Source organism: Phyllobates terribilis, unplaced genomic scaffold (assembly GCF_046119375.1).
Source record: "Phyllobates terribilis strain yellow unplaced genomic scaffold, ASM4611937v1 Scaffold_5__5_contigs__length_657084704, whole genome shotgun sequence".
NCBI lineage: Eukaryota > Metazoa > Chordata > Amphibia > Anura > Dendrobatidae > Phyllobates > Phyllobates terribilis.
Window position 1 is genome coordinate 166,801,490 of NW_027362765.1, and position 11,317 is coordinate 166,812,806.

The window sequence follows — 11,317 nt, forward strand, 5'->3', positions numbered from 1 at the left end:
ACCAACAGTGTTCCGGATCCAATATCTCCCCCGCGTCTTAGCCTGGAGTCCTATTTATCTTCCTCTGCTTCCTGCAGACTAGAAGTGCCCTGGTCCTCAATACCTCTGTTGAGTTTCTCCGGCCGGCTAACAGGACTCTTGCGTAGGGAGACTTTTACACTGGTGATCCCACTGACTGAGGGTATGGAGCTCCCATCTACCCTAGCAGCCACCATATAGTCAGGCTGCCCGTACAGTTCACTGTCCTATCTCTTACTACTCATCACTTCCTGCTCCTGGAAACTAAGCAGGGATTTTCCTAATGTGCCCACCCTCTGTGGGCTGCCGTCACACAGCATTAACCCCATCACTGTCTGTAACACTGCTAGCAGACTCAACCTGACATCTGCACCCAGGACAGTGGCATCTTGTGGCTGGTTACAGGTACTGCAGCCCACAAGGAATTATGCCAGGAACAAGCTCTATAACACTCAAGGCTTGATCAGGGCACTAAGTTCCCCCATCTACTCTACTGACTGGACCACTGAAGCTAACCCCTCAGCTTGGCCTACCAACAGTTCAGAGAGGTCTAACTACGGGAACACTTTCTTTAACTACTTCAATGCCAAAGGAAGGCTACGTCCTTCCCCAATATTACATATATACCAGGATGGGGGAAATATATAGCAGGATGGAGACTTGCTCTATTGGGTTTAGGCCAGGGCTCTGGCTGGGCCAGTCAAGAATGGTCACAGAGTTGTTCTGAAGCGACTCTTTTGTTATTTTAGCTGTGTGCTTAGGGTCATTGTCTTGTTGGAAGGTGAACCTTTCGGCCAAGTCTGAGGTCCAGAGCACTCTGGAAGAGGTTTTCATCCAGGATATCTCTGTACTTGGCCGCATTTATGTTTCCTTCAATTACAAAAAGTCAGCCTGTCCCTGCAGCTGAAAAACACCCCCATAGCATGATGCTGCCACCACCATGTTGGGATTGTATTGGGCAGGTGATGAGCAGTGCCTGATTTTCTCAACATATACCGCTTAGAATTATCACCAAAAAGTTCTATCTTCATCTCATCAGACCAGAGAATCTTATTTCTCGTAGTCTGGGAGTCCTTCATGTGTTTTTGAGCAACCTCTATGCAGGCTTTCATATGTCTTACATTGAGGAGAGGCTTCCGTCGGGCCACTCTGCCATAAAGGCCCAACTGGTGGAGGGCTGCAGTGATAGTTGACTTTATGGAACTTTCTCCCATCTCCCTACTGCATCTCTGGAGCTCAGCCACAGTGATCTTGGGTTCTTCGTTACCTCTGTCACCAAGGCTCTTCTCCCACGAATGTTTCTTTCGCATTCCTCACATGTATTAAAGCTGTCAAACTATCGCAATTCATGCACACGGGAGTGATTCAAACATATCACTGAGTACGCTGAAGATACTCGGTACTCGCCCGAGGGTTAACCGAACATACTCGCTACACACCAACTTTCTTTTGCTTCAGCCAGACTACAATAACAAGTTCCCCACCATCCCCCTGGGGATCTGCTAAAACACTCCCTGTTTCCTGTGACTGCGTTAACCCCTCTAGTTGCTGGATGCTTGTGAAGCACAACACTTCCTGTCTTCTGTGCTTGTGTTATTTGTAACAGTTGCTGGATGCTTTGGAAGCAATAGCACTACTTCTGCATGTCACACCTGGTAAATCTGTATCCAGTTGTCATAGAAAATATTAAGATTTATAAAGCCACTGTAATTAAGGGGCATTCATCCCCCCCTCCGTCCTCCCCTTTCACACAGATTTCCAGTAAGGAAATCAAGAGCTGACAGTCTGAGTCTCCTAGAAACTAGACTAGTACAATGGACATAAAGGGAGTAGGAAATTAGGTATAGTTGGTATGAGGCAATCTTAATTAAAATGCAGGCCGCTCCTTTTGGAAATGAAAGAACCCATCAGTACCAACCAGGATGGCTATTGTGCGTAGACAGAGAGTTCTATATTGGACAGGTAATTGAGACAGAAAAGGTCTTTTAAGCGGGTTGGACAACAAAGTTACATGTGTTTACAGATAGCAAACTGGAAGAGCCTATTGTCTCTCCAGAAAATACATCCTGAATTTAAATGACACCTGGGCTCCCTCAGAGAAAATGTTATGCATTTACAAAATTCCATTTACAAAATCTATCTCCGAAAGCAAATTGGAAATATCAGGGAGTGTATGGATCCAATAGTAATGGGACATACATTTTCAGCTTCAGGGCTAATAGGGAAGAAAATATGCATAACTGTGAACTTGCCTATAAGCCCTAAATCCATAGTAACCGGATAACTGACAACAGGCATGTCGTGCTTGGAAAGGTGAAATCTCGATGGAAAATATGGTGGCAATCTCAAACTTCTACAGTCATCAGGAGGGGAGATAATTCATAACTTGGGAATTTCATAAAATCCTGAAGGGCTGAGGACATCCCACAACCCTGCCCAAGTGAGATCATCACGGGGGTGTGTGTGGGTGTAACTCAGGTGCTGATAAAAGGTCAAGACAAATTATAATCTGTGTTCAATGCTGAGGAAGATACATGCCATTGTAGGCTTGATCCCGTTAACCAGACGTTTTCAATCGGATAGCTTCCATCCGCTAGCTGAGTCGTCTCTGTGATCAGCGTAGTAAGTTCTTTTGTTTTATCATTTTATTTTATGTAACTTTATATGCTGTATTGTTTTGTCCCCTTTGTAAAATCTTTTGTATATTTTTTTATAAACACTGCCTATCATTTTGGATTAAATATAAAATGTAATAGTTCTGTTCCTTTTGTTCTGTAAACTGCTCCTTGAAGCCATACGCTACCTACCAGGCATCCTGAATATAAAAAAGACTGGTGGTGGCAGTGATAAGCACTTGGATTATTGTGGGGCTAGCTGTGACCGTACTGGTGGTATATATACATATTCCATGCGTTTGAATAGGAGGTGTATATACCATACGCTCACTGTTAGTTTCCCGATAACTGGTCTATTAGTGGAAACAGCCTGCGGCCTCCTCTGTTAATTGTCAGTCAATCGCGTAATTGTTCGGACAATAGGGGTCAGCAGAGAGTTATTCTCTCCTAAGATAACAGTGTGGGCGGTTCAGTTATGACCCCCCCTGGCTGCGGTCTTTGACACCAGTGATGACAGACTTTTCCATTCCTGAGATAGGAGATGACAGTTACTGTGGATTCAATTCTATGTAGACTTGAGGAGGGCTGAGCTAGACAGAGCTCATCCCCCTCCTATCTACATGGTATCTTATCAGTAACAACTGCCATCTCCTACCTCAGTAATGTAAGAATATGTCTTCACCGAATACAGATTTTACTTCAGAATTGAGAATTTTGATAATGACTGATCAATTCTGGCAGAGCTAAAATAAAATAAATCAGTTTTGGCAGAGAAAGAAGCAGATTTCTCTGATAAGATACATTACAAAGTTGCTTATTTTCATGGGTACTATTGATTTATGAAATAAAAATTAAAATGACGGTCACTTTTTAACCTACACCAAAAAGTCATAGAGAAAAAAAAAAAATCAAAAGACAAGAATTTTGATTTTTAAGTCCAACACTTAAAAAAAACTTTGAACAAACAGTCATATGTACCCCAAAACGGTACCAATAAAAACTACAGCTCAACACGCAAAAAACAAGCACCCATGTAGCTCCATTGACAGTAAAAAAAAGAATGGATGAGATGACAACACAAGCATATATACACTGCTCAAAAAAATAAAGGGAACACTTAAACAACAGAATATAACTCCAAGTAAATCAAACTTCTGTGAAATCAAACAGTCCACTTAGGAAGCAACACTGATTGACAATCAATTTCACATGCGTTTTGCAAATGGAATAGACAATAGATGGAAATTATTGGGAATTATCAAGACACCCTCAATAAAGGAGTGGTTCTGCAGGTGGGGACCACAGACCACATCTCAGTACCAATGCTTTCTGGCTGATGTTTTAGTCACTTTTGAATGTTGGTTGTGCTTTCACATTCGTGGTAGCATGAGACGGACTCTACAACCCACAGAAGTTGCTCAGGTAGTGCAGGTCATCTAGAATGGCACATCAATGCGAGCTGTGGCAAGAAGGTTTACTGTGTCTGTCAGCCTAGTGTCCAGAGGCTGGAAGCACTACCAGGAGACAGGCCAGTACACCAGGAGATGTGGAGGATGCCGTAGGAGGGCAACAACCCAGCAGCAGGACCGCTACCTCCGCCTTTGTGCAAGGAGGAACAGGAGGAGCTCTGCCAGAGCCTTGCAAAGTGACCTCCAGCCGGCCACAAATGTGCATGTGTCTGCACAAACGGTTTGAAACCGACTCCATGAGGGTGGTATGAGGGCCCGATGTCCACAGATGGGGGTTGTGCTCACAGCCCAACACCGTGCAGGATGCTTGGCATTTGCCACAGAACACCAGGATTGGCAAAATCGCCACTGGCGCCCTGTGCTCTTCACAAATGTAAGCAGGTTCACACTGAGCACATGTGACAGACGTGACAGAGTCTGGAGATGCCGTGGAGAGCGATCTGCTGCCTGCAACATCCTTCAGCATGACCAGTTTGGCAGTGGGTCAGTAATGGTGTGGGGTGGCATTTCTTTGGAGGGCCGCACAGCCCTCCATGTGCTCGCCAGAGGTAGCCTGACTGCCATTAGGTACCGAGATGAGATCCTCAGACCCCTTGTGAGATTATGGTGTTGTTCAGTTGGCCCTGGGTTCCTCCTAATGCAGGACAATGCTAGACCTCATGTGGCTGGAGTGTGTCAGCAGTTCCTGCAAGATGAAGGCATTGAAGCTATGGACTGGCCCACCCGTTCCCCAGATCTGAATCCGATTGAACACATCTGGGACATCATGTCTCGCTCCATCCACCAACGTCACGTTGCACCACAGATTGTCCAAGAGTTGGCAGATGCTTTAGTATAGGTCTGGGAGGAGATCCCACAGGAGACCATCCGCAACCTCATCAGGAGCATGCCCAGGCATTGTAGGGAGGTCATACAGGCACGTGGAGGCCACACACAATACTAAGCCTCATTTTGACTTGTTTTAAGGACATTACATCAAAGTTGGATCAGCCTGTAGTGTGTTTTTCCACTTTAATTTTGGGGGTGACTCCAAATCCAGGCCTCCATTGGTTAATAAATTTGATTTCCATTGATGATTTTTGTGTGATTTTGTTGTCAGCCACATTCAACTTTGTACAGAACAAAGTATTCAATGAGAATATTTCATTCATTCAGATCTAGGATGTGTTATTTGAGTGTTTCCTTTATTTTTTGAGCAGTGTATATTTTTTTTTACAAATGTCTACATTTTTAAAAAGCAGTAAAATGTCAAAGAAACTATATAACATTGGTATCATCGTAATCGTACTGACTGTGGAAAGCTGTACAATGAACATCGTAAAAAGAAATTCCAAAAATAATGCCATAATTTTATTTTTTTTAAGTATTTCACCCTACTTGAAGTTTTTTTTTCTGATTCTCGGTGCATTATATGGTAAAGTAATTGGTGTCATTCAAAGCAACAACTTATCCCTCAAAAAAAACATGTCATCTTATGGCTATGTTAATGACTCGCCCCCTGGGCCGTGGGGCACTCGGAACCGGGCAATAGGGAGACGATGGGGGTAGTAGTGGTGACCCGGTCCCGTGGCTCAGGGTGGTCAGACCAGTGGCAGTCTTTTAGATGTTTTAAGAGATGTCCGACTACGCCACCCGTGGATTGCGGTTATTAGGAACCGCCGCTGCAGAGCAGACCGCTGAGGCCGATGATGTATGCAGCTGGGATGGTGTGACTCCCCACGGGAAGAGTGCGGCCTCAGGGCAGTGTAGTGGATGGTGGGGGTGATGGTGGTGAGAGTCCCAGTACCGGTAGTGTCGGAGGAGCGAAAAAGCACACAGACAACGTACTGCAGTCCAGGGTCTTTACTCACGGTTAATGTCCAAGTCACTTCTGCATGGAATGACTGCCCGAGCCGTGCTGCGTCCGCCAGGTGAGGGGCTCGGTCAACTCCCAGGCAGTTCAGGAGTATGGCTCAGGACCCCCTTTAATCCTTCCTCTGGCCTGCCTCACCAGTGACCCACTTTTGTCCAGCTACCGCGGACTTGTGCGGTTAAACGTGGGCCCCGTCCTCCGCTGTCCTATATGGTGCCTTCCTAGCAGGTTTGATGAGGTGCCGCACCGATAAATGGTCACGACGTTCGGTCTTTGGCTGAGGGTAGTTTCTCCTCCACCAACCTGGGATCCGGCACCCTTAATCTGCCTGACCCTTCACCCTGTATTCTCGTGGGTTCTTAGGGTCCCTTCCAGCTTCTTGTTCCTGAGCCCTTCTGTTCCTCTATCTCTCCACCTCCTTTCCTGTTCCTTCTTCTCCTCCTGTTCCTTCTCTTCTCCTCTGTTCCTTCTCTTCTCAGGCCCCGGCCTCTTCTCTAGGCCTGCCTCTGGAGCAGCACTCAGTCTGAGCTGCTGCTCCCTGTCAGCTCTCCTCTCAACTTCTCCTCACAGACTGAACCTAGATCTAAGATGGCTCCTCCCTTATATACCTCCCTCCAGAACATGAACCCAGGTGACCAGCAACCAATGGGCTCCTTCCTACGCTCAGGAACCAACCCTACCTGCCCCTACAGCACTGGGTGTTCCACCCCCCTCCCCACTCCAGACAGGGACACAGTCGGTCGTGCCTGCACTTCTGTCTAGTGAGAGCACCGTTGAGCTGTCCCTCGGAAATGGGGTGTGTGTGCTGTATGCAGCTAACTGAGCCCTGGTCCATACTCCATCCTTACCTGGGAGTGGAATACCACACCTCTGGCAGAGGTGCAATACCCCTGTAGCGGCCGAACCCTCGGGGCGCTACATTCCCCCCTGGTAAACCACAGCACGTCCTCGGGCTGGAAAAGAGCAAAGACATTTGATTACAAGACATGCAAAACTCTTTCAATAACTTTTTACATTTAGAGACGGACGACACAGTTTAATTCCCTTTATGGGACACACTTTTCTTTTCACTAGACATTATATTTTCAATACTTCCGGAACTCTTTTGTATAAAACATCTTATAAAACTCTTGCGACCAGGCCCGCGCTGGTCGTTTCCTAGTTGCTCCCAGGGGTAGTACAGCAGGTGCAGGGGGTTCCGTCGGGGCAGCAGCGCCCGGGGGCGTTAGGCCTTGCGGCCGGGCCTGCGGTGGTGGTTTACTGAGCACGCCTGGGGTCAGAGGGCACGGCGTGGGGCGGGGCTCACTGGCAGCGTCGACGGCCTGGGGGCCAGTTGATGGCGGTGGCGGCACGGTGTCGACGGCGAGTCCAGGTGTGTTGGGCTCCGCAACAGGGTGCAGGGGCAGGTCGGCGGCCCCAGGGTTCGGGGTAGGGGCGTCTCCGTTACCTGCCTCTGCTGTCGCGGCCTTCTCCGCGGCGTCGTCTTCAGCCTCCGCTCTGTCTTCACTGCCCTCGGTGGCTGGTGTGCTGCTGGACGTCGACGGCGCCTCCTGCTGCAGGGTCACAGCCCGCCGAGCCACTTCTTCTTTCCACCCGGCGATCACGTCCTGCTGCGCCCGGACCATCCTCCGGTCCAGCTCCTCCAGCGCTGCCCGCGAATACTCGGGGTCCTCCGTGGGGAGATGGGCTAGCAGCTCTGTGAGGCTGCATGGTGGTGTGGCTTGCAGCAGGCCCCTTGCTAAAGTGCTGGAGCTGGTTCCTTTCTCCATCTCCGGGTGCGGCCTGGCCAGACTGATCCAGACCACCCCCTGCCCCGCAGTTTTCTTCTCTTTCCGCCCCCATGGGGGGTGGTCCTGGGGCATTTTGCTGACAATCACTCTCAGGGGCAGCCCCCCCACGTTGACGGACATTTCTACCGCCGTGCTCATGGTTGTTGGGGGCGGGCTTCCTCTTTGGCGCCATTCTGGGACCCGGCCCACGATGGGAGGTGGCCTCCTGTGGTCTTTTGACGCGCACATTATGGCGCTCGTTCTTCTGGGGCGGGCGCCATCTTTAGTACAATGAAACAGTCTCTGTTCAGGCGCGCAGTACCCGTTGTTAGCGGGCACGAAATCCTGCCGACTACGCCAAAGCTGACTCGCCCCCTGGGCCGTGGGGCACTCGGAACCGGGCAATAGGGAGACGATGGGGGTAGTAGTGGCGACCCGGTCCCGTGGCTCAGGGTGGTCAGACCAGTGGCAGTCTTTTAGATGTTTTAAGAGATGTCCGACTACGCCACCCGTGGATTGCGGTTATTAGGAACCGCCGCTGCAGGGCAGACCGCTGAGGCCGATGATGTATGCAGCTGGGATGGTGTGACTCCCCACGGGAAGAGTGCGGCCCCAGGGCAGTGTAGTGGATGGTGGGGGTGATGGTGGTGAGAGTCCCAGTACCGGTAGTGCCGGAGGAGCGAAAAAGCACACAGACAACGTACTGCAGTCCAGGGTCTTTACTCACGGTTAATGTCCAAGTCACTTCTGCAGGGAATGACTGCCCGAGCCGTGCTGCGTCCGCCAGGTGAGGGGCTCGGTCAACTCCCAGGCAGTTCAGGAGTATGGCTCAGGACCCCCTTTAATCCTTCCTCTGGCCTGCCTCACCAGTGACCCACTTTTGTCCAGCTACCGCGGACTTGTGCGGTTAAACGTGGGCCCCGTCCTCCGCTGTCCTATATGGTGCCTTCCTAGCAGGTTTGATGAGGTGTCGCACCGATAAATGGTCACGACGTTCGGTCTTTGGCTGAGGGTAGTTTCTCCTCCACCAACCTGGGATCCGGCACCCTTAATCTGCCTGACCCTTCACCCTGTATTCTCGTGGGTTCTTAGGGTCCCTTCAACCTTCTTGTTCCTGAGCCCTTCTGTTCCTCTATCTCTCCTCCTCCTTTCCTGTTCCTTCTTCTCCTCCTGTTCCTTCTCTTCTCCTCTGTTCCTTCTCTTCTCAGGCCCCGGCCTCTTCTCTAGGCCTGCCTCTGAAGCAGCACTCAGCCTGAGCTGCTGCTCCCTGTCAGCTCTCCTCTCAACTTCTCCTCACAGACTGAACCAAGATCTAAGATGGCTCCTCCCTTTTATACCTCCCTCCAGAACATGAACCCAGGTGACCAGCAACCAATGGGCTCCTTCCTACGCTCAGGAACCAACCCCTACCTGCCCCTACAGTACTGGGTGTTCCACCCCCCTCCCCACTCCAGACAGGGACATAGTCGGTCGTGCCTGCACTTCTGTCTAGTGGGAGCACCGTTGAGCTGTCCCTTGGAAATGGGGTGTGTGTGCTGTGTGCAGCTAACTGAGCCCTGGTCCATACTCCATCCTTACCTGGGAGTGGAATACCACACCTCTGGCAGAGGTGCAATACCCCTGTAGCGGCCGAACCCTCGGGGCGCTACATTAATGAAAGAAAAAAAAAGTTATGGATCATGGAAGAAGAGCAGGTGCAAAAACAAAACGTCAGACCACCAGCAATCGGGCACTTATTAGCCTACTTATCATTATTGGAATACCCCTTCAAACCTCTAATGATCTTTTTCGTGTCACAACAGTGCACCAGCAATTTGTAGCGGATTTTCTTTGTTCACATTCCCTCAAGGGGTTAAGATATTTCTATTCTAAACATTCATATTGTGGGCTTTTTACTTCTATTAGAACACCAGGTTATGTATTATATGAGGTGCAGCCATATTAGTATTGGATTAGTGCAGTATTATTATCTGCTGGACCTTACGAGTCACTCAGTGATGTCACTTCCGGGACTTCTCTCACTACTGACAGTGTAACTATTGGTTATAGTGAAAAGCTCCAACATGGCACAGTGTGACAGAGCAAGCAGGAAATTCCTCATGAGCGTTAATAACTGCTAGGTAACATGGGTTTGGCCAGCAGTGTATGTATAGCATACGAGCTTTCAGGAAGCATGCACAGCTACCTACTCAAGACCTAAGAGATTCTTACAGAGAGGAACATTTGCAGCAGATATGGGTGGTCTCCTGAGCAGCCTCTACCAAACTCTTCTCAGCTTCTCCGGAACCAAAGCCCGGATCCTGCTATTGGGTCTTGATGCTGCTGGAAAGACAACTCTACTATACAGACTGAAGCTGAATGAGACGATCTCTACAGTCCCCTCCATGATGTTCAATGTTGAAATTCTGGAACCCATCCGTAACGTCACCTTCACCGTGTGGGACATGGGAGGTCAATGCAGGATGAAAGCCCTGAGGAAACATTACTTTAAGAACACAGACGGTCTGGTTTTTGTGGTGGACAGTGCCGATCCTGAGAGGTTTGAGGAGGCTAGAGCAGATCTCATTGTCATCCTGGAAAGTGATGAAATGAGAGGTGTCCCCATCGTGGTGATGGCCAATAAGCAAGATCTACCTGGTGCCCAGAAGCCCATGGAGCTAGCAGAGAAATTGGGGCTGATAAAGATGAAAGGACATCAGTGGCACATCCAAGGCTGTTGTGCTGCCAATGGAGATGGACTTGTGGAGGGGCTGGAGGTCCTCACCAATTTGGTTAAAGAGTTTCAAAAGAACAAACAGTTCTGATTGAGAAACTCTCTTTAATGACAAGAACTGGTACCACATGTATTTGGACAGATGTTCTGTAGGCATCATTAGCTCATTTGCCCATTTTCAAGCCAGATATTAAAAACGACTGGATTCTTTGCCTACTTAATTGCCCTTATCAAGAAAGGTTCATATTTCTCTAATATGATGAAAGCATGCTGCTGTCTGACCCCTAGCTCGGGGTGTCCCCCATAACAAAGCTGGATTTGCAAGCTCCAGTGGACATTAAGAACTGAATATGGGAAGGTTTCCTATATCCTTATATTTCCAGATAATAACTTTCTAATTGCAGTACCTCACTCTTATCAGTATAAGTCTTACTGAGTGCTATATATTGTTTATACTATGTATACGATTGCCATTATGTTGTACACATTTATGTTTCAGACATTGTGTATTTATGATGCTTGGAATTTACTTTTGTTAATAAATGTTAATTCTAAAACAAATACATTATTTGATACTGCATTAAGGGTTAATTCTTATCAAATGCACGCAAAGTGGGATCATTTGGCTCATTGTGATGATTGTGCCTGGTATGGGAAATGCTTCAACACATTGATAATGTCCTAGCAAATAAGTAATATCATCCCTTTTGCATGTTCAATGTTTTGTCTTTCCTTCACACAGTTAATGATACAATCCTCGCTGCCTGTAGCCACCACTAGTGGAGCTCACTGCTATGGATTTTTACAGCTACTAGTAAGCTCAATGTGAACTGTTAAAAACTCTGTGTAATGAGTAGAGATGAGTGGTGTTCGACTTGAAC

The 11,317-nt window shown here is 48.3% G+C and overlaps 1 protein-coding gene across 1 annotated transcript; it reads left to right on the forward strand.

Annotated features, from left to right (window-relative positions):
• The first annotated feature begins 9,776 nt into the window (after nt 1-9,776).
• LOC141271000 (uncharacterized) lies at nt 9,777-10,895 on the forward strand. Its single transcript, XM_073681101.1, has one exon. It carries the CDS (start codon nt 9,958-9,960, stop codon nt 10,525-10,527), a length of 570 nt encoding a protein of 189 aa, XP_073537202.1. The 5' UTR covers nt 9,777-9,957; the 3' UTR covers nt 10,528-10,895.
• Nucleotides 10,896-11,317: the final 422 nt, after the last annotated feature.